The following is a 23,952-nucleotide window of genomic DNA, read 5'->3' as shown; positions in this document are numbered from 1 at the left end:
TGTATACTCCACAGAAAGTTATTTTCTTATTAAATTTCCTTTCTGTCTGACCACAGTGCTCTCTGCTGACACCTCTGTCCATGTCAGGAACTGTCCAGAGCAGGAGAGGTTTGCTATAAAGATTTGCTCCTGCTCTGGACAGTTCCTGACATGGACAGAGGTGTCAGCAGAGATCACAGTGGTCAGACAGAAAGGAAATTCAAAAAGAAAATAACTTCCTGTAGAGCATATAGCAACTGATAAGTACTGGAAGGATTAAGATTTTTTAATAGAAGTAATTTACAAATCTGTTTAACTTTCTGGCTTCAGTTGATAAAAAAAAAATGTTTTCCAACAGAGTAATCCTTTAAGGAAGCTCTTGTTCCCACACACATTAAGGAAACACACATTTTAAAAGCAAAAAAATATGCCAGATTTATCAAACCTTAAATACTATTTACTTCAAGGGAGGCTGTGCTGCAGTAACCAAGGGGAGGTGCCAGTATAGGATAAGCCATGATTTTGCCTTAACCTCTTCAGGACGCAGGGCGTATGCATACGCCCTGCACCCTGAGTCCTTAAGGTCTTAGGGCGTATGGGTACGCCCGTGGGAATTCTGGTCCCCGTCGCCAGCCGGTCGGGGACCAGACCGGGATGACTGCTGATATCTATCAGCAGGCATCCCGTGCATATGCCCAGGGGGTCTTGAGACCCCCCATGTCAATTCAGACCGTCGATTTTTCGGCGATTCCGGGTCATACGGGTCTCCGGTGACCCGGAAAATAAGGAGGATCGGGGGTGTCCAAGACACCCCCAGTTCCCCTGAAGGGATAGGAGTTAGATGGCAGGGGCCTCTAAACTGTAGCCCTCCAGATGTTGCAAATTTTTTTAGTTTTGCAACATCTGGAGGGTCACAGTTTGGAGATAACTGCGCAGTGGTCTCTAAACTGTGGCCCTCTAGATCTTGCAAAACTACAACTCCCAGCATGCCCACACAGCAGTTTGCTGTCTAGGCATGCTGGGATTTGTAGTTTTGCAACATCTGGAGGGCCACAGTTTGGAGATAGCTGTGCAGTGGTCTCTAAACTATGGCCCTCCAGATCTTGCAAAACTACAACTCCCAGCATGAACAAACAGCAAACAGCTGTCTCAGCATTCTGGGTGTTGCATACCTTCGGCGATCAGTACATGCTGGGAGTTGTAATTTTGCAACAGCTGGAGGCACACTGGTTGAAAAATACTGAGAACCTAACTGAAGGTTTTCCAACCAGTGTGCATCCAGCTGTTGCAAAAGTACAACTCCCAGCATGCACGGTCTTGTCAGTATATGCTGGGAGTTGTAGTTTTGCAACAGCTGGAGGTTTGCCCCCCCCACAACGTGAATGTACAGGGTATTTTTATTTAAATTGGAGAGAGAATTTGGTTACAATAGAAGTCGGGAGCCTTGTGCATCTACAAAGCCCACCGTGGTGCCAGAACAGTGCCCCCTCCGCCCACATGTGACCCCATTTTGGAAACTACACCCCTCACGTAATGTAATAAGGATTGCAGTGAGCATTTACGCCCCACAGGTGTCTGACAGATTTTTGGAACAGTGGTCAGTGAAAATGAAAAATTTTATTTTTCATTTACACAGCCCACTGTTACAAAGATCTGTCAAACGCCAGTGGGGTGTAAATGCTCACTGCACCCCTTATTAAATTCTGTGAGGGGTGTAGTTTCCAAAATGGGGTCACATGTTGGGGGTCATCTGTTCTGGCACCACGGTGGGTTTTGTAAATGCACAAGGCTCCCGACTTCTATTGCAATCAAATTCTCTCTCCAAAAGCCTCTCTTCTGAGCATTGTACCCCAAATGGGGTTAATAATTTTGGGGGCATTATCTCCTATTACCCCTTGTAAACATGTAAAATTTGGGGAAGATCCAGCATTTTAGTGAAACATTTTTTTTTTTCATTTACACATCTCAATTTAACGAAAAGTCGTCAAACACCTGTGGGGTGTTAAGGCTCACTGTACCCCTTGTTATGTTCCTTGAGGGGTGTAGTTTACAAAATAGTATGCCATGTGTGTTTTTTTTTTGCTGTTCTGGCACCATAGGGGCTTCCTAAATGTGACATGCCCCCCAAAAACCATTTCAGAAAAACTCATTCTCCAAAATCCCATTGTTGCTCCTTCCTTTCTGAGCCCTCTACTGCACCCACAGAACACTTGACATACACATATGAGGTATTTCCTTACTCAAGAGAAATTGGATTACATATTTTAGGGCGATTTCTCTCCTTTTACCCCCTTGTAAAAATTAAAAAACATGGTCTACAAGAACATGCGAGTGTAAAAAATGAAGATTTTGAATTTTTTCCTTCACTTTGCTGCTATTCCTGTGAAACACCTAAAGGGTTAACACACACTTACTGAATATCATTTTGAATACTTTGAGGGGTGCAGTTTTTATAATGGGGGGTTTATGAGGTATTTCTAATATAAAGGCCCCTCAAATCCATTTCAAAACTGAACTGGTCCCTGAAAAATTCCGATTTTGAAAATTTTGTGAAAAATTGCTGCTAAACTTTGAAGCCCTCTGATGTCTTCCAAAAGTAAAAACATGTCAACTTTATGATGCAATCATAATGTAGACATATTGTATATGTGAATCAAAATATTATTTATTTGCAATATCCATTTTCCTTACAAGCAGAGAGTTTCAAAGTTAGAAAAATGCTAAATTTCCCAAATTTTCATGAAATTTGGGGATTTTTCCCCAAGAAAGAATGCAAGTAAAAACGAAAATTTACCACTATGTTAAAGTAGAATATGTCACGAAAAAACAGTCACGGAATCAGAATAATCGGTAAAGAAATCTCAGAGTTATTAATGCATAAAGTGACAGTGGTCAGAATTGCAAAAAACTGCTCAGTCCTTCAGGGGTTAAAAATCCCTTTAGCTATCTTCAACTACCTACATTTGGAGTGTTTTTTCTTTGGCTAATAGTCGGATATAACCTTTTGTACAGGCACTTTTTAAAATTTCAACTGCTCAGTGGCGGTACCTAGGGTATGGGAACTATTGCACATGTCCTGGGGCCGACCAGAGAGGAAGCGGGCCAACCATGAGGCATTTACCCCCGGGGTTCTCCAGGGCCGCCACAGTTGCAAGTGCATTTAACTATAATTGCGTCTTAATGACACGTTTATAGTTAAATGAGCTCCTTTGAGAGACCAAAGAGAATATTTCATGAACTGGAGCAGGGGGGGGGAGGGGGAAGAGGAGAGGCCGTGCTGTCCAGTGCGGGAGCCGTTAAGAAAAGGTGAGTATATATTTTTACTGTTACCTACAGGGGGCTACTGTTACCAACAAGGGGGCCTCCATTACTTACAAGGGGGGGCTAATTCCTACAGGGGGGTTATTGCCTATAGGGGGGTTGCTACCTACAAAGGGCTACTACCTACTCGGGGGAACCTCAACTGGGGGAAATTGAAGGGATCTGTTTACCTACTGAAGGCAAGCAAACTACCCAATGGGGGACTTACCTTATAATCTCCAACCACTTATTTACCCACTGTACTGTGTGGGACACCAAGGGAGGAGGGAGGATTGTTACTGTTTGGGGCACTATAGGTGCTGGAAAAATGCAGAGCCTAAAATGTCTGTCTGGCATGTACTGTGGAGACGATTCTTGGATGGGAGAAATCTTTATGGTGGTCTAGGCTGGATAGTGAAGAAAAAGGAAAGTAAATGACTCTGATCAGAGAAGATGCCCCCTGTGGTTCATATAGAGAAGATGTCCCCTGTTATCCATTTAGAGATAACATCACCAGAGTCAATGGATGCTACTGCGCTATATTCACTTATACGGGCTGCAGAGCGCTTGCAAACAGCTGGTCGCCAATGTATGTCTGTGAGAACATTGCCCTTTGTATAAACACAGTTGCTAATGGGTAATCTGTTTGTTTTTTATCTGATCACTATGCATATGAGGTACTACAGCTATGCAGAGTGGGCGCCTGTCTGTCTGAAGGACAGGTGCCTTCTTTGCATTATTAAAAAAAAAAAAATTGAATTTCAGTGCTAGCCATAGGCTTCAATTTTACTAGACACACTTGCATCTCCTGCATGTGGTGTTCTTTGACTGTGCAGGATGGATTGGCTGTTGCCAGTTTAGAAAACACTGCAACCACAAAATAGTAGGATAGTAAATACTTACTTGAAGATTAGGGCACACAGAGCGAACTGCATGGTAGCACATCTCTCTGTTACGCAGAGACCCAAACAGATACTGGAGAAGGGAAAAAGGAAATACTTTAAAATCCTATAATATTTAAATAAAAAAAATTCTGTTCTAACAAAAAAATTACCATTAGTAACCAAATCATTTTTGCAAAGCAGGTTTAACAATAAATGCACTTCTTGATAGAATATTTAAATGCATTAAGCTCAATTTACTTGCATTTCTACAATATAGTCTGTATGTGACAAGGCATGTGAAAAAACGGCTACTGCCAACATACAGAGCAAAACATCAACGACACCCGGGATTGACGGGCTCCTACCCTGCAACTGAGGATTTAAGCATTAATATTTCCTTTTAGGAATCGGAGCGGAAGGCGGCAACAGAGCAAAAGGTCCACGGCACCTGGGATTCCCAGCCAGTCTCACATGCCGGTACTTGCCGGGCAGCAGTCTGCATTCTGACGAGAGCAGGCGTGTTCAGCTTAGGATGGCCATTGACGGTGCTCTGTATGTCAAATTATGGTCCGGTGTAGAGATCCTACTGGTCCATGTGGTATGCAACACACACATAGAATTGTAGATAATGGAACATACCATTAAGTGTAGATAAAATCTTCAATTCTTTATTGTGCTACTTTAAAATTAATTCCTGTAGGCAGGCATATGGGGCAGGAGGGACGGAGGGCAGCGGTAGCCACTTGACACGCGAAGTAGCTACCACTGTCTCTCCGTCCCTTCTGCCCCATATGCCTGCTGACAGGAATGAATTTTAAAGTAACGTAAAGTAAAGCTTTGAAGATTTTATCTGCATTTAATGGTGAGTGCAGTTATGTACAATTCTATGTCTAATGTTTGTTTCTACAATATATTCAAAGAAAAGTAATTTAATAAAGAACAAAAACTTGCTTAAGACTGGACAGTCTAAGATTGTCTAAGATTCAGGCCGTTTGAAAATCTGGCACTGTACACTGTATACAGTGTTTACACTGTATAATCAGTCTACACCACCTCTGAGGTCTCAGTTAAAGACTTTAGTTTTTTTTGTTGTAGACTTTTGAAAATTTGGCTCAATTTAAATGGGCAGGAAAGAGCACAGACAGGAGAGAGCAGAGAAGAGTACTATCAGACAGTGCTAGCCCACCCTCCCTTTCTGGACTATGTACATGCCTGTGCTTCAGCTTGGACAAAACTGATTTTATAAGCCATGATTTCTATAAAAAGGAAATAAAATTTTCTTATGAAGTTTATTAACCCCTTAAGGACTAAGTCCAATTGGGCCTTAAGGATTTTATTTTTGCATTTTAGTTTTTTCCGCCTCGCCTTCTTAAAATCATAATATATAAGAGTATGAGGATTTGCTTTTTGCGCGACCAGTTGTCCTTTGTAATGATATCACTCATTTTACCATAAAATGTATGGCGCAACCCAAAAAAATACTATTTGTGTGGGGAAAGTGAAAAGAAAACCGCAATTTTGCAAATTATGGAAGGTTTCATTTTCATGCTGTACAATTTATGGTAAAAATGACATGTGTTCTTTATTCTGTGGGTCAGTACGATTAAAATGATACCCATGGTTACATACTTTTCTATTATTGCACCGCTATTATTGTACCAAATTAGTAAGTTTAAAAGCCGTGATCTGAACTTTTTATTGATACCACATTTGTATATATAAAACTTCTAATACATTTTTAATTACATTTTTATTAGAATATGATGTGACATAAAAGCAGCAATTTTGGACTTTTTATTTTTATTATTTTTACATTTACGCCGTTCACTGTATGGAATCATTACCATTATATTTTAATAGTTCGGATATTTAGGCACGCGGCGATACCTAATATGTTTATTTATTATTTTTTTTCTAACACTTTTTGGGGGTAAAATGGGAAAAAGGGACTTTTTTTTCCACTTTTTTAAATTCTTTTTATGTTCCCATAGGGAATTATTTATAGTAATCACTTCAGATCACTTTGTTCAGTGCTATGCATAGAGCATAGTACTGATCAGTGTTATCGACGATCTTCTGCTTGATCTAAGACCAGAGCAGAAGACCCCTGGAGACGGACAGAGGCAGGTGAGGGGACCTCCGTCCGCCATTATGGATGACCGGATCCCCGCGGCAGCGCTGCGGCCGATCCGATCATCCATTTATATGACCGCATTGCAGCAGATGCCGTGATCTGTATTGATCACAGCAGCTGGGGGGTTAATGGCGGACATAATCACGATTGCTCATGTCCACCATTACCGGCGGGTCCCCAGCTGCTGATAAAAGTCGGTACCTGACCTGCCATGCATGACGATGCTCGCGGTCACGTACTGGACGTAAATGTACGTCCTGGTGCGTTAATTACCACCGCACTAGGATGTACATTATGTCCTGCTTCGTTAAGGTTTTGCCAAGATGGACAACATAGAAAAAGTTTTTGTATCTGACAGTGCCCATTTAAGCCATCGCCATTTTCTGAGGCCACGCCTCCTAAAAAAAAAAAAAGTCTTAAATGGTGCAAAAAAGGCAAAATTCTTTTAAAAATGTGTCTTGCGCCTCATTTCAGAAAATCTAATGCAGTCTGCACAAAAAAACTATACAAAAAAAAAACTGTTTTGAATATTCCCTCCACTGTTTTTTTTAATAAAGACTTTGTAGTTTGGTCACAAAAAATGCTATCTGATGAACTGTCCGTTGTCGTACCAGGTGTACAACTATGCCCTAACTTTTACACAGAAGTACATCTACTAAAATATCATGTAATTGTGCTTGCAGCAAGCTATACTGCATGACGGGCGATACAGGGGACGGAGCAGCGTGACGTCATGGCTCCGCCCCTCGTGACATCACGGTCCGCCCCCTTAATGCAAGTCTATGGCAGGGGGCATGACGACCGCCACGCCCCCTCCCATAGACTTGTATTGCAAACTTGCTCTGTGCAGTAAAGATAGCACGGTGCTGCAGCGGTGATCCCGGGGGTCCCCAGCAGCGGGACCCCGGCGATCTGACATCTTATCCCCTATCCTTTGGATAGGGGATAAGATGTCTAGGGGCGAAGTACCCCTTTAAGGCTAAAATGGGCTGTGTCCTTAAGTGGTTAAAGCAAAACCCTGATATCACTGTAGTTTTCTGAATGGAATAACTGACATGTCACTTATCTATATTTATATTAAATACACAGTGGACGAAAAGGTGTACTGTAGTTCCCAGTGTGAACTTAAATGTATATTCCACTGATCATAGGGCCTAATAAAGGGGCCAATCATTTGTGAGTTATATGCCTACAGACATTAGTTTGGCCAATAATCCGCCCATGTAAAAAAATAAATAAAAAAAATCTCTTAAAGCATACCTGTCGTTTTAAACCTGCCTAGTTTTATTAGATTACCCAATCTTGTAAACTGAGTAATTTTGGTAATGTGATCAATGCAATTTCTTAACACAGTATAAAAAAAAGGGTAGACTATTATAAGCACCTTATTAGATGCATCTATTACAGAAATTTACCTACAGAAGGTTGTATTTTAAATACACTCACCTTGTCCCCATCAATGGTCCGAACACTAAGGGCATTAGGCACTAGTAAAGCAGTATTAGCTTTTTTAACAAGAATCACTGAACTGACAGGAATCAAGACCTGCACATGAAATAAAATAAACTTATTGTTAATGAAAATACCCCAGGGCTCATAAGGTGGACAGAGTTCTCCATATCCTTACAGTTCTGAATATATGCATGCAACTGTATGCATGTAGAAACAAGAAAAAGGAGATTTTTATGCTTACCGTAAAATCTCTTTCTCAAAGGATCCATTGGGGGACACAGACCGTGAGGGGTATATGCTGCTTTCTCTAGGAGGCTGACACTATGGCAACAAGAAAGTCGGCTCCTCCCAGCAGGGTATACCCGCCCACAGGCACCTGAGGTAATCAGTTTTAGTCCCAGAGCAATAGGAGAAGACCGATAGGTCAAGAGAAAACCACAAACTGTCCGAGCAACCAGAAGAAAAGGTAACTGAACACACCCACGGACAGATAATTGAATTAGGAACACCAGAAAAAGGGTGGGAGCTGTGTCCCCCAATGGATCCTTCGAGAAAGAGATTTTACGGTAAGCATAAAAATCTCCTTTTCTCTATCGGCTCCATTGGGGGACACAGACCGTGGGACGTACCAAAGCCGTCCCTTGGGTGGGTAAGGAAATCAGTCAGGTGGACAGCTGGATCACCGCCACCTGCAATGCCTTACAACCCAGAGGAGCATCAGCTGATGCAAAGGTATGAATCTGGTAGGACCTTGTGAAAGTGTGCAAAGATGACCACGTGGACGCTTTACAGAACTGCGAGGCCGAAGCCACATAGTGGAGAGCCCAGGATGCCCTGAAAAACTGGCGTAATGAGCCAAAACCCGGAAGGGTGGGATCTTCCCCTTGCAGCGGAAAGCTTCCGAAATAGCAGACCGGATCCACCGAAAAATGGTGGCCGTAGAAGCAGGTTGTCCTGAACGACGACCTTCCGGAAAAACAGAGTCACACTGCCGAAAGGAAAAGGTGACTGAGAGATAAGTCCGAACAGCCCTCACCACAACAAGCTTGTGGGGCAAACGCTCCCTGGTACGAGAAGGGACCGGACAAAAAAGGACGGCAGGACGATGTCCTCATTGAGATGAAAAAGTCGAAACCATCTCAAGAAGAAGGACGGACCTGGACGGAAAACAACTTTTCCTGGTAAACAACTAGGAAGGAGAACGGTAGGAGAGAGCTGCCAGCTCTGACCCCCTCCTAACCGATGAAGAGCAATAAGGAACGCCACCTTCCAGGGAAGGAGGCGAAGGGGGAATGTCCCAGAGAGGTTCAAAAGGAGCGCCTAAGACCAAGTGTAAGTCCCAAGGGGAAGAAGGGGACCGATAAGGAGGGGCAGCGTGCGCCACTCCCTGAAACAGGTCTGGACATGAAAATTGAATGCCAGAGGGCGTTGAAAAAGAATGGAAAGGGCTGAACTTTGACCCTTAAGGGAGCAGAGAGCCAACCCTTGGGGCAGCCTGACTGCAAAAAGGGAAAAGGGTCGAGAAATGAAAACCACGACCTGAGAAAAAAAGGCTGAGGCTCACACGAACGAAAATAATACCACCAGGAATGGTGGTAAATCTTTGCAGAGGATGGCTTGAGAGCCCTAGCATGGTGCGAACCACTTGGGAAGAGAAGCCGCGGGTCCTCAGAACCGCGGTCTCAAAAGCAGAGACGGTAAATTGTAAAATAGGGGGTCTGGAAGAAAGGGAAGGGCAGCGGTAAGTCGTTCAGGGGCCTGACCGCGACGATGTACCACGCCCACCGGGGCCATTCTGGACCACGAGAATGGCGGGAACACCCTCTGCTGTGAGTTTCCTCAGGACCTTGGGAATGAGAGTAAGTGGAGGAGACATATAAGGTAGGGCAAAGCCCAACTAAGGAACAGATAAGGTAGGGCAAAGCCCGACCAAGAGAGAGGAACGATTCGGCTGTGGCGAGACGCGCAGAGGTCCAAGCCTGGAGCGCCCCAGAGGTTGCAGGTCACTGCAGACTCATCAGAATGTAGGGACCACTTGCCCTGGTCGGCTGAGGACAGGTTGAGAAAGACCACTTCCCAGTTGAGTATGCCCGGAATGAAAATCGCTGGGATGGCCGGAAACCTGAGTTCTGCCCAAAAGGGAATTTCCCAAAGAAGCAAGCAAAGATAGAAATGCCTTAGTCCCAGCATGTTGATGGGAAGAAGGGGTTCTCGAGGGACCAAGGCCCTAGATCGGACGGTCCTTGAAAACATCTCCCCAGCCCGACAGACTGGCAGGAAGGGGTAGGAAAGAGCGCCCCTGAAGAAGCAGGGGAAAACGAAACCACCATAGAAGGGACCGACAAGACTGTCAAAATCGAACGATCTTGCGGTCGAGAGACCATGGAGACCTGTCCCACCGGAAGAGAATAACCAGTTGAAGAGGTCGGTGATGAAACTGGGGGAATGGCATGATCTCCACGGCTGCCATCAACCGACCCAGGACATCCATGCAAAAGCGAATGGAAACTGGAGCAGAGTGCCGAAGTCATAGGACTCCCGAAAAGAGAGTCAGCCGATTGACCGGCGTAGTCGAAAGTGGGCAAAAGCCGTGTCAAACTGGAGCCCCAGGAGAGAGGTTGGACTTGACCTGATTGACCATCCAACCGAAGAGAGACAAGGTCCCGAGGTCGACTAAGACTCTCCAGATTCTGGGCCCTGGTTGGAGCTCTGATCAGAAGGTCGTCCAAGTAAGGAATCCCTGAAACAACTCTTGTCCATAAAAAGGGATATCACAGGCACCAGGACCTTGGTAAGGCCCGCGGGGAAGTGGCGAGACCGAAGTGAAGAGCCACAATAGAAAAGACTGTCTGGAACTACAAGGCGGAGGTACCGCTGACAACCAGGAAATATTGGGATGTGGAGGCAGGCGTCCTTGATTTCCACCAAGGAATAAAAAACTCCCCTTGACCCATGGATGCCAGCACCGAACAGAGAGACTCCATTCAGAATGGGAAAGCAGAAGATGCTGGGTGAGATGATTGAGAACCAAGATTGGGCGAACAGAAACGCCTTACTTGGGGATCACAAAGAGGTTGGAATGAAAACCTCGAAAAACATTCCCTTGAAGGAACAAGGACAATAACCCCCTGGATGAAAGGAAACTGGAGCGTGCCCCGAACTGCCTTCGCTAGAGAGGGGGACGGGGGACCGGTAAGGAAAAAACAATCCCATGAAAGGGAGGCATATTCGACCCTGCATCCGTTGACTACCACATCCCTGACCCAGGAATCCGGAACGTGCGTGGTCCAGGCATCCCGGAAGGGTAAGAGGCGGCCCACCAACCGAGAAAAGTCGGCGGGTGGGGGCGACCCTTCAGGCCGAGGTAGGCCTACGGGTGCCTGATGGGGCCGCAAAACGGCCGTAACGGTTAGCAGACCTCTGGGAGAGACGGGTCAGGAAAGAAGGAGCCCTCTTCTCGTAAAGGCGCCTGGCTGGACCCTTGTTGGTACCAAGGGTATGCAAGACCAGAAGGAGGAGGACTTCCAATAGAAAGTGGTTCTGCGAGCCTTATCCAGAGGCAATAATGAGCTCTTTCCGCCCATTGCCTCACTTCTTGAAGGCTGTGACCGCTTACCAGGCTTTAAGCACATGGATTGACGAAGGGCTACCAGGTAACCTGTGGCAAAGGCAGCACAGCGGCCGCGCATGGAAGCAGAACACAGAAAATCTCCAGCCAACGGCAGGGTAGCCGCCTTAGAAGGCGGGAGACCTGTGGATCCACAGTTGGAGAGGAGGACCACAGAGCAATGAGGTCTTTGGGGAAGGGATACCACGCTTGAACCTTCTTGTCAGGGTGCCACCAGGTGGATTCCAGCAGGGCATCATATTCAAATTCAGCGTGAGAGCTGAAAGTCTTGGGTACCGGACGGGCACAAAAAAAGGAGACTTCTGGAGCCACATCCGAAGTTCCTGGGTCCTTTAGATGGGAGGTGTCTCTTATGGCCAAAACCAATGAGTACACCACATCAGGCATATCCGTGCGGTCCTCAGAGTCGGAGGCCGAATCAGAAACCTCATCCACAAGTTCTCCAGGAGAATGGGAACGAGGTGAAGCAGCCCTGAAAGGGGTCGGGCACGATAAGCTGGAGCCACGTCTGAAGTTCCTGGTCCTCTAAAAGGAAGGTGTCTCTTATGGCCGAAACCAATGAGTGCATCATGAATGACATATCCGTGCGGTCCTCTGAGTCAGAGGCCGATCGGTAACTTCATCCACAAGTTCTCCAGGAAAAAGAGAACGTGTGAGGCGGCCCTTGCTACCAGTGGGAGCAACGGGGCGATGCCTGAGAGGGGCGTGCCCGTGCCTGCCCAAAGACTCGAGGGATGAGTGAGATGAAACACCCCTATGACACTGCAAGAACGTCAGTATAGGGGAAAAAACGGGACCCTCCGGAGGGCCGGTGTCCTAGGCTGGACGGGCGTTTTTATTTATTTATTTTTAATTGAACCCACCGGATCTGGAAGAGTAACCGGGGTAGAAATAGCACGTCTGGGGGAGCAGTGGTGTAGGTCGAACAAGTGGTTCAGCAGAACCGGACATTTGTCAAGTTACAACCTTGTTCCCTAAGGCAGTTGTGATCCATGAGAACTGTGGCTGAGCTGAGAAAACCTCTGAACCAATAGCCAGAGGGGGCTGTGCTAAATCTAAACCCTATACGCGTGCACAGCGCAGATTGGGGCTTAGTTCGCGCCCTTATGCAGGCTTCGGCGGCTCTGGGTGGGCGGAGTCAACGCACACCAGACCACCAAAGTAAAATACAGCCTGGATCTTAAATGGCGGGACCTACCGTCGGCAGCCGCGTTGTCGAAATGAAAATAAGTACAGCCCGGTCCTGAAAAGAAAAGGGAGGGAGCGGGCGGGACTTACTGCCAGCAGCCGCACTGCCGAGATGAAGTAAAGCCCCGACCTTAATGGCGCCTGCTCCCAGCCCCGAGCGCATATGCGAGGAAGGGAGCGGGCGAGGCTTACTGTCGGCAGCCGCGCTGCCAAAGTGAAAGTAAGAGCGGGCGTCTAGTGCCCGCAATGAAGAAGCGCCGCGGCTGTCTTCAGCAGTCGTGTTACAGTCAAACACCATACACACAAGTCCAGTCAAACACCAGACACACTGCTCAGCCCCAGATATAATAAAAAAAAATCCCCCGTAAAGGCAAGGAGGGAATCCCTCCTGGCCAGCCCCAACAGCCCACATATAGCAGAGTGGGCCAGAAACTAGGGATCTCCAGAGGTTGAAAGTCCGCACCTGTGAGGAAAAAAAGGAGGGAAAAAATACTCACCTCAGTCAGAAGAGCTTACCTCATGAAGTCTTCCTATGAAGTCTTCAGTCAGCATTTTCACCTGCGGCAAGCCAAGCTCATAGCGAGGCGAACAGGGAGGTAGGGGGACCCGGACCCATGAGGTACAACCCCAAGCGCTGACCGTTGGCAAGAGGGGGTTAACAGTACATCCAAGATGCCTGCCACCTCTCGCAATGGGGAAACAGTGAACATTGCGTTCCTGAGTCCCCACCTGAAAACAGAAAGAAAAAGGAAGAACTAACACATTCCCTAAACCTAATAAAATAAAAAATATGAGACCTGGTCTGGAGAAAACCAGACCATGTCCACCTCCTTAAGACACTAAGCAAAAACTGATTACCTCAGGTGCCTGTGGGCAGGTATACCCTGCTGGGAGGAGCCGACTTTCTTGTTGCCATAGTGTCAGCCTCCTAGAGAAAGCAGCATATACCCCTCACGGTCTGTGTCCCCCAATGGAGCCGATAGAGAAATAACATTACATCCTATACTTCCCTACATACTCTTATATGCATTGCACAATTCTTATTTAGCTTCACAATGCTTACTTAGATTTATTACAAGCATGGTTGAACTGTTGGACACATGAATACCATTTTTTCTAAGTCTTTACAAAATGATAAATGATATAAACAATATAAAGATACCAATCCTGTGATCCAATAACATACAAAAACCAAAGATGACCAAAGAGCCTTGAAATGTCTTTACAATGTAATGCAGATCTCTGACTTTTTAGACTTTGAACATGCTGACTATAAAAGACAGGCTGCTCTGCCAAATAAAGCATGAAAAAGGCAGGAAGTAAAACCGGTACTGTGGTAGGATAGAGATCGCAACTCCAACAGCTGTAAGGAAACATTTGGGGTAACATATATTCATATAAATATACTCCTATAATATATATATATATATATATATATATATAAATATAAAATGTAACACTAATGTGTTTAGTTGTAAACAGGGCTGTAGAGTATATGCTGAATTTGTGTCAAGCTATTTATTATCATACATAACACATAATAACAGCTATACAAGTGTCAGGCTTACTAATATATTAACAGTGTATGTAGAAAATCTAGGTATCTCTCCAAATAGTTTCACAAATGGCAGATTTGTAGCCTATATGTTTGAGACTGTTTCTAAAAATGTATAAAACCGCTTACAGTGATAACACTTTTTATTTTGTAAACAATTTTCAATTATTTTAAGTATGCAACATATGACAAAGAAGAAATGTTAGAACAAAAGCCTAATTGTTCCTCCTTATATGAAAGGTTACCACACATGATTATTACATATCAGTATATTACATTAGGCTATTTCCACACTGCATTCACAGTGTAGGTTTATTGTATGAGCTGGGAAAGGTTTGTGTTTATATGGTAAACATATCCACAGTTCCCCTTTACCCAATGGAGGTGATTATGGCCTCTGTTTGGGTCATGAATTCTCCTAATATAAACCTTGGATGGACACTGTAAGGCACAGTGTGAAATTGGCCATACAGTTTCTGTGAATGCACTTTACAAAATAAATGCTGAGAAAAAAAAATTACATGTATGGAACACATTTCTAGCCTTAAGTCTGCAACAAATATGCCATTTGTGATCATGCCCTTAGAGGGCCATGAATTACATTACAATAGGAATATGGCCATATGTCTTTTCTCAACTGACTGTAACTATGGGGTACATTAAAACTGAAAAAAAAAAAAAAAAAGCAACTGATACAATGTATTACATATTATTTTTTTCAAATAATCTTTTCTTTAGAAAAACCCACCTTGATCTCCTTGCGCAGCATGCTGCAAAAAAATCCTAAGTGGCTGTGGGAGATATAGAGCCGTCCTTGATACAAGACCTCTCTTTGGAGGGCACAAGTAAAACCTGTGGATACACAGCATTGAATTACTGCCAGTGATGTCTACTGTAAAAGGCTTTATAGTATACCTAGATACCTAGATTCTGCATAACCACCACATAAGGCAATGCCCCTTCAAACCTTTAGAGATTTCTTATATTGAACATTTAAAGCACACTGCTCAGAGATTTCTTATACTGAAAATTTGAAGCACACTGCAATTTGAATGGTCTTTACATTAGAATACCATGTAAGATTTTTGTAAGACTGTGTTCTCACAATGCAGCTTGCAAATGAAATGACAACCCCATATGCTGGCTATTGGTGAACAATCTTGATGGTAACACAGCAGACAAAATCGAGTGACTAGTGGCCACCTCTTATGGGCATGCTTTTGTATGTATGGGGCAGCCGTAGCACAAGAACACTAACTAATAGAATAGAAAGTGAAAAGGTGGTTGAGCTCTCTTTTCAAATTGGAAATCAGTGATAGTATGAGATTAAAGATATTCTCACATCTATGTTGTATTGGAATACCATTTACCTTTCCTCTTTTAGGGTCTATTCAAAAGGAACAGTATTCTGCACAGATTTGACGCGCAGATTTGATGCGCAGGATTTGAAGCTGTGTTCAAGTCATTCAGTTTACATTGAAATCTGCAGCAGAAAATCCTGCGCATCAAATCTGCGCAGAATTCTGTACATGTGAATAGACCATTAAAGGGGATTTCCCCCCTAGACATCTTATCCCCTATCCTAAGGATAGGGGATAAGATGTCAGATCGCCGGGGTTCCGCTGCTGGGGACCCCGGGGATCGCTGCTGCAGCACTGCGCTATCATTACTGCGCAGAACGAGATCTCTCTGCACGTAATCACGGGCAATACAGGGGCCGGAGCATCGTTACGTCACGGCTCCGCCCCTCGTGACGTCACGGCCCGCCCCCGTCAATACAAGTCTATGGGAGGGGGCATGGCGGTCGTCATAGACTTGCATTAAGGGGCCCCTGTATCGCCCGTCATTACGCACAGAGCGAACTCGCTCTGCGCAGTAATGATAGCGGGGTGCTGCAGCAGCGATCCCCGGGGTCCCCAGCAGCGGGACCGCGGCGATCTAACATCTTATCCCCTATCCTTTGGATAGGGGATAAGATGCCAGGGGCAGATTACCCCTTTAACAAGTATACAAGAAAAAGGAGGAAGTAAAAAAAATATAGTACACTTACTATCTTTTAGCTCTTCATCTTCACTAATTTCCCGAAATATCTTGTGGAATGTAAGATTATGTTTCGGTAGCTGTAATATTTCAAGTAAATAAATTAAAGACATAAAAAATAAAAAACACAACATAAAAAGGGTTACATGTAGAATAGGAAAAAGTGAACATGCAGAGAGAAAAAAAACATGTATATGTTGGGTATCTAGTGTGAAAACATTTTTTTTTTTTTTTTTTAAGTTTCCCGTTGATAGCCTTACATTGCTAGTGATAGATCGGCGCCTGTCTGTTGAAGGATCATTGTCTGTTGTCTTCAGAGATGAAGATGGATCATAAGTTTTTGACCTACAACAAAAATGTTGGCCTCATTAAATATAGTGTGGTAAAAGGGATGGAAAAATAAATCAATGAAGGAAAGTTGTGAGAGGAATTAGAGCAGAGGTACTTTATAAATCTCACTTTGTAGTTAAAAAAAATGCACAAAAAGTTATCACACAACTTATTTTTGGCGTTCTTTAGATATAAAAAAAAAGCCAGAAAAACTACCACTGCTTTGTGCAGCATTTTTGCAGTTTTCCTTGCATTTTTCCCATGTTTTTGACCCTGTGGCAGTTTTTTTTACTGTCTTAGGGTACGTTCACACATACAGGATCCTGCACAAATTTGATGCACAGGATTTGTAACTGCCGATTAAAAGCTGTGCTCAGTCATTTAGTTTACATTGAAATCTGCAGCAGAAAATCCAGTGCATCAAATCTGCGTACACGTGAACATACCCTTAAAGGGGTATTCCAGGCAAAACCTTTTTTTATATATATATATATATATATATATATCAACTGGCTCCGGAAAGTTAAACAGATTTGTAAATTACTTCTATTAAAAAATCTTAATCCTTTCAATAGTTATTAGCTTGACTTACCACCCCCGATCCTGTCCGTCATCTTCCTGTGTAGCCTTATCCTGTGTAGCCACGCCTCTAATGATTACATCACTAGAGGTAGGTCTACACAGGATCAGGCCACTTAGATCAATCAGTTCACTCCTGGATAAAGTGCCTCCCGGCGAAATGCGGGTGTTGGTGTGGAACTGGGGCGAGTCCTGCATATTGTATGTATCTGCTGCCCCTGCTGTTATATACACTTTTGTATTGTCACTGTCACTTTGATTTACATGCATATGTTATGGCACTAGTGTATTTTATGGTTATTGTTCATTGGCACACCTTTCCATTGTTATTATCATGTTTCCCTTTGTCACTTTTGCACGTTCTTTGATATTTTAGCATGCAGCAGCTTGTCTATTTATAAATATATACATTTGCTATACTTGCTACCACATCGGGTTTTTTCCCCAGCTTCAACTATTTATATATTATACTACATAATTTTTACATACATATTATACTGATTTTATTTTGTATTTGTGTGTAATTTATTTTACTTTCTTTCAAAGACAATATATTTCTATATTAATTTATTAAAAATACATTTGAAATTGTTTGTCATAATTTCTTTGGGGTTATTTGTGTGTGCACCTTGTGCGCTTATAGGTGTATCCAGGATCAGGCCAGACAAGGAACAGAGGTAGGTAAGTGATCTTCTGCTCACGGTATACAGTATACAGCCACCTATATAGATGGCTGTATACCTATGTGTAGGTGTATTGCCTAGGTGTAGGCAAATACAAGTTAGGCTAGGGTTAACCAAGGTACCCTAGGTCCGTCTATAAATCCACCATGGTTAGGTAGCAATCCCATGAAGGGACCACGTTATAGGTACCTCTTCCCCATCCCCCCCCCCTTCTCGTCCCACAAATACTCTATAAGTTCCCCCCTTATGTTTGCCTCATCCTTAAATTCAACATACATTTATCAAATTAGGGGCCAGTCCTGCCCTTTGGAGCAGTTAACCTATGTACCCACGAACTATGACACTTAATCATGTACCACCAGGTGTCTCAAGCATTGTTAGAAATGACTCATAAATCAGGATTTATTAGGATACTATATAATATATACATTATGTTTCCAAAACAAATAGTTCCTAGTTTTTCTATATACTTTTTTTGTTGTTTTATATGGATACTGTTAACTGTGGAGATAGAGGTGTGATATGTAGGGCCATCACCCTGAGTTGGTAGAACCTGGTGTCCCACTCATAAATAGGACACGTAGTGATGTTCCCCCATATGACCTACATGTCCTCCAACACAATCAGTGTCCAGTCCAAAATATTTGCCTCTGATAATGGTCACTATACTTAAAGTATCTTGGTTACCATCCAAGCTCCCTTTTATATGGTGTACAGTTCACTAAGTATACATTAAGTAGCCTAAATCACTACTATACTTATGATCCGGCCAACATTATGAGCGCCTAGATCTACCTCAGTGTCCCACCCAGCAGCGACATCATAGTGGGGCGTGACCTCTGACGTAGCGCTCTGGCACAAGGATGTGATGTCAGATGCCGGAGGACATGGCCTTAGAGCCCATTGTAGCCGTCAATGAACAGACTGCTCCCTGCCACTGCGGGTTAGCGCTCCGTCTGTGGCTCATATCCGGATAACAGCAGTGGGAATGTGAGTAGCCTTACTAGCAGCATGAGCTAGCTTTCTCCTCAGGTATCGGTCGAATGTAGGAATGATGGAGTGTTTTATTTTTTCCCTCTAGGTACTCATCGGATGACAATTAGGACTGCAAGTACAGTTCCTATGTTTAAAAGGCCGACATTATGGAAACATCTCCAATGTGCCTTCCCTTCTTCTTTTTGCAGGCTCACCTAAGGCAGATATACCGGGGTCCCTACTGTTGCAGATTCATACCCATATGTTGAGCATAGTGTATCAAATGCTCCTCATTGTCATATTTATATTTGTGTTCTTTAAGTGGACCACACACACTAAGTGTATAACTATTTAGTCTAACACTGTGGCCATCAACCTAGCTGCTTATTTATTTTGAACAAATGTTTTCTTTCTCCCCTGATGACACCATAGCATCATGGTAGAAACATGTTGGGAGTTACAACTCAATTTAATGTAATAGCAGCCAATTATATACATAAATCCACATCATCTGTGGTACTGCAGACAATTGCTGCTCTTAAACAGGTGACCCCGGAAATTATAGGCCTGTTAGTTTAACCTCGGTTGTATGTAAATTGTTTGAGGGTTTTCTAAGAGATGCTATTTTGGAATATCTTGATACAAATAAATGTATGACTCCATATCAGCATGGCTTTATGAGGGATCGGTCCAGTCAAACTAACCTGATCAGCTTTTATGAGGAGGTGAGCTCCAGACTGGACCAGGGGCAATCGCTGGATGTCGTATATATCTGAATTTTTCCAAAGCATTTGATACGGTTCCACATAAAAGGTTGGTGCATAAAATGAGAAGGATGGGGCTGGGGGAGAATGTGGGTAAGTAACTGGCTCAATGATAGGAAACAGAGGGTGGTTATTAATGGTACTTATTCTGATTGGGTGACTGTGACTAGTGGGGTACCAAAGGGGTCAGTATTGGGACCTGTCCTATTTAATATATTCATTAATGACCTTGTAGATGGGTTGAATAGTAAAGTAGCAATCTTTGCAGATGATACTAAATTCTGTAAAGCGGTAAACACAATAGAGGAAAGGGTAGGCTGGGAAGTGGCAGATGAGGTTCAACACTGATAAATGTAAGTTAATGCACATGGGGAGGAAAAATTCGGCCTGGGATTATGTATTAAATGGGAGCACACTAGGGACAACTGATGTGGAAAAGGACTTGGGAGTTTTAGTTAACAGTAAATTTAGCTGTAGTGACCAGTGTCGGGCAGCTGCTGCCAAGGCAAATAAAATCATGGGGTGCATCAATAGGAGCATAGATGCCCACAACAAGGAAATAATTCTTCCGCTGTACAAATCACTAGTCAGACCACACATAGAATACTGTGTACAGTACTGGGCACCAGTGTACAAGAAAGATATAGTGGAGCTGGAGAGGGTTCAAAGACTGACAACCAGGGTAATACGGGGAATTGGAGGACTACAGTACCCAGAAAGATTATCAGAATTAGGGTTATTTAGTTTAGAAAAAAGAAGGCTTAGGGGAGACCTGATAACTATGTATAAATATATCAGGGGACAGTACAGAGATCTTTCCCATGATCTGTTTATACCCAGGACTGTATCTATAACAAGGGGGCATCCTCTCCGTTTAGAGGAAAGAAGGTTTCTACACCAGCACAGACAGGGGTTCTTTACTGTAAGAGCAGTGAGACTGTGGAATTCTCTCCTGGAGGAGGTGGTCATGGCGAATTTAAAAGGGGTCTGGATGCATTTTTGGAGAGTAAGAACATTGCTAGTTATGTAGATTAGAATTATAGGGACAGAACGTTGATCCAGGGATATATTCTGACTGCCATTTTTGGAGTCGGGAAGGAATTTTTTACCTCTAGTATGAGTTTTTTTTTTGCCTTCCTCTGGATTAACTCAGTAGGGACTCATTAGGGATATAGGTTGAACGTGATGGACTCTGGTCTTTTTTCAACCTTATGAACTATGTTACTATGTTACATTATCTGATTTATTTGGTGTTGGATAATTTGAGCACACTTCTTTTTGGTATGGTGTTGCGTTTATCAAAATTAAAATAAAAGTTATGTTTTACGGCACCCTCCCCCTCCCATCAATTGATAGATTGATTTATATATTTCCAAGCCGGGAGCATATTGAGCCCCTTGCAGGCCTTGGATTACTATATGCAAGATTATTGTATACTGTATACCCCCAAGGAGTTAGCTAGCGCTGCTCAGCAGTGCTAGCAAACTCTTTCCTTGCTGGGCCAGCACATAGTGCTCTGCCCAGCACGGGGTAACAATAAAGGACATCTGCAGCAACAGACAACTTATCCCCTTTGCTCAGGGTAAGGGATAAGTGTCTGATCGCGGGGGGTCCGACCGCTGGGACCCCCCGCGATCTCCCAAACGGGGCCCCCTCATGTGAGCTCTATGTGAGCGGCTAATGCGCATAGCGTCGACCTCTGAGGTCGACCATACACCCCTTCCCCTCCCCATACAGTTCTATGGAAGAGGCGAGGCATGCCTAGGGGAGACCAAGACCCTGTGCAGGCTCCTGGGTTGTCAATCATCCTGATGTAGGAGCTGGGAGTGTCTCACAGAGCCTCAGTGGGCAGAGCCCCCCGCTTGTCCTCAGTGCGCAGAGCCCCCTGCTTGTCCTCAGTGCGCAGAGCCCCCCCCCCCCCGCTTGTCCTCAGTGCGCAAAGCCCCCCGCTTGTCCTCAGTGCGCAAAGCCCCCCGCTTGTCCTCAGTGCGCAAAGCCCCCCGCTTGTCCTCAGTGCGCAAAGCCCCCCGCTTGTCCTCAGTGCGCAGAGCCCCCCGCTTGTCCTCAGTGCGCAGAGCCTCCCGCTTGTCCTCAGTGCGCAGAGCCCCCCGCTTGTCCTCAGTGCGCAGAGCCCCCCGCTTGTCCACTCCTCACTGAGGCACACAGACAATAGCTGTGGGGACAAAAATATACAAAATTTTTACCACTGTATATTAAAAGTATGCATAATAATGGTATTATCTACATTATATGAAAAAGGAGATTTTTGTTTACTTACCGTAAAATCTCTCTATTTCTCGAAGGATCCATTTTAAATATTTTGTATGTATTTAATTGCACTTGGTGTTTGTTTTGTGGTGAATGGGTTAATTCCTCCTCTAACCTATATAATGTACACCTGTGATGTACTGACATCAGTGGAGGCCAGAAGAAACTGGTGTGAAAAGCCTGTCCCCTGTCCATACTTCCACACTCAGCTCCCGATCTCCCCACTTCCCTTGTGTGTACTATGTAATGCCAGGCGATGAATAAATGAATCTTCTTCAGAACTGGTGAGTGCTCCACATTATTATTATTCTCCTTTTACCTTGATACTACAAACTAATGTTGTTCCATGATGTTATTCCATGTTTTTGTGCCCTAACAGCTATAGCTTTGAGTAAGAAATGCACAGAGACTCTGATCACGCTGTATTCTGGTCATTTTAACATGAAGAAATAAAGCAATTAATGTTTTATTAGTTGGTGCCGGATTTTATATATTTTCTTTGCCACATTATTTTGCCTGCAAACCACAAGTTCTATTTGTGTATCTGCCTAAAAGACAAAGCAAAGACAAATCCTTTCATCAAACTGCTTGTTGGTAGATGACAGGCTTTTTTGTCATATAAGAGGAAATGGTCTACAGTTGGGTTTGGAGGATGTAGGAAGGAAAGTGAAAACCTGCCCTTAAAATATATTTGGCAACACATTCACAATGATCCCTGTCCAGCTGTATCTCAAATCACTTGGGATGCCTTTCACGCTGTTCCTAAGGCATTGCTGATAACTCAGCATTCTGTAGTCTGTAACATCTATAGATGTGTGTGAAATGCATCACAATTTTGACAGTTGAGACACATTTTAGGCCCAATTCAAGTGACGTTCTAGGGGTTTATCGCCGCTATATGTTATGATAGTGGCAAAAAGGTAGACCACTCTATACTGTGCATACCCGTATTGCGCCTTTAGAAATTCATAAACCAAACCTAGTATACTACTACATTTGGTCTCATTCCTGAACATACATTTTGTTTGTGAGACTATTGTATTTAGTGCTGCATACAAAATTTTTCTGTCCTGTTACTTTCCACACATACCGTATATTTGTTTTAGTTTTTTTAAACCATTTTTTATACAAGAGTAGCCAAAAACATCAGAATTCAACTGTATAGGCATACAGCTACATCCTGCTGTAGTTGTACACATTTTTGCAGTAAGAAGTAAACAACGGCAAAAATGTCATGTGAACCTGTTTAATAAAAAAACATATTTTTATCATTTCTACATAGTCATACCTGATCAAGCCTCCAACTCTCTCTGCTTTCTCACCACCATCCCCCTGAAGAGGTTCTTCAAGACTGAATGACTTAATGTCTGCAAGTCGTTTTTTACCCTTCTTTATTTTCCTGGTGCCCAATGAAGAATCTGGAGAAATACTAAATATAACATGAAGAAATTAAAGTAGGAATGTAGCAAGAAAAATTCTAAATATACTTAAATGCACATATGGCAAACAAAACGCCCACATTACAAACCTGCATAGACAGAATGCACTTATCCATAGCAACAAATTTAATAGCCAGTACATTTATTATACACAGAAGAACAGAAATATAGTAGAATCAGGCAAATGTTCAGCCTATTAACAATACAGATGAGCACCCTTAATGGTTTTCTTGAGGGGGGGGGGTCTTTTCAAAAAGTTGACATAGGTGGGGATTTTTTTTTAAGCTTCATTTTGCTATGTGTTGGCAACATATCAAAAACGGATGCCAATTGATAGCCTGACATGTTGCTGGGGGTTCCACTGACCTTGAATGGGCTGAATGTTGTCTAAGGTTATGTTTACACATTCCACAGCTAGGACCACTCGCCAAATGCACTGTTTTATAGAAGGCAATAGATTTCCTTGTCAAATCCCCAGGAAGTCTATTCCTTCTGCGGACGCCGGAATCAGAATTTCCATGGCAGAAACAACTGGCGCCGTGTAGACAGTGCAGAAGAATCTCATTGAAATTATTGGGACTCTGCTGCAGCAGAATGTCCATGAGGGAATTCTTCTGCGGAATTCCACACGGACGTGTGGTGTGACCAAGCGTTATTCACCGCGACTCCACGGAGATCTGTGTTTTTCTTTCCTTCCCTCCCTGATATTTTGTCCCGCAATATAGATTAAAAGTTTACATTTTCTGCACCAATA

The 23,952-nt window shown here is 43.6% G+C and overlaps 1 protein-coding gene across 2 annotated transcripts in view; it reads right to left on the bottom strand.

Annotated features, from left to right (window-relative positions):
- The window catches only part of LOC130367249 (GRAM domain-containing protein 2B-like), a 75,796-nt gene that overhangs the window by 11,353 nt on the left and 40,491 nt on the right, over positions 1 to 23,952 (bottom strand). For both annotated transcript variants that reach the window (XM_056569658.1, XM_056569664.1), the window contains exons 2-7: positions 23,048 to 23,188; positions 16,421 to 16,505; positions 16,171 to 16,240; positions 14,869 to 14,972; positions 7,744 to 7,842; positions 4,183 to 4,254 (exon numbers count right to left, since the gene is read on the bottom strand). In XM_056569658.1, the coding sequence (XP_056425633.1) occupies positions 4,183 to 4,254; positions 7,744 to 7,842; positions 14,869 to 14,972; positions 16,171 to 16,240; positions 16,421 to 16,505; positions 23,048 to 23,188 (571 nt within the window). The remainder of the gene's footprint in view (positions 1 to 4,182; positions 4,255 to 7,743; positions 7,843 to 14,868; positions 14,973 to 16,170; positions 16,241 to 16,420; positions 16,506 to 23,047; positions 23,189 to 23,952) is intronic.

This window comes from Hyla sarda, chromosome 1, assembly GCF_029499605.1.
Source record: "Hyla sarda isolate aHylSar1 chromosome 1, aHylSar1.hap1, whole genome shotgun sequence".
NCBI classification, from domain to species: domain Eukaryota; kingdom Metazoa; phylum Chordata; class Amphibia; order Anura; family Hylidae; genus Hyla; species Hyla sarda.
The sequence above is the reverse complement of the archived record's forward strand: the minus strand, read 5'-3'. Positions and strand labels throughout refer to the sequence as shown.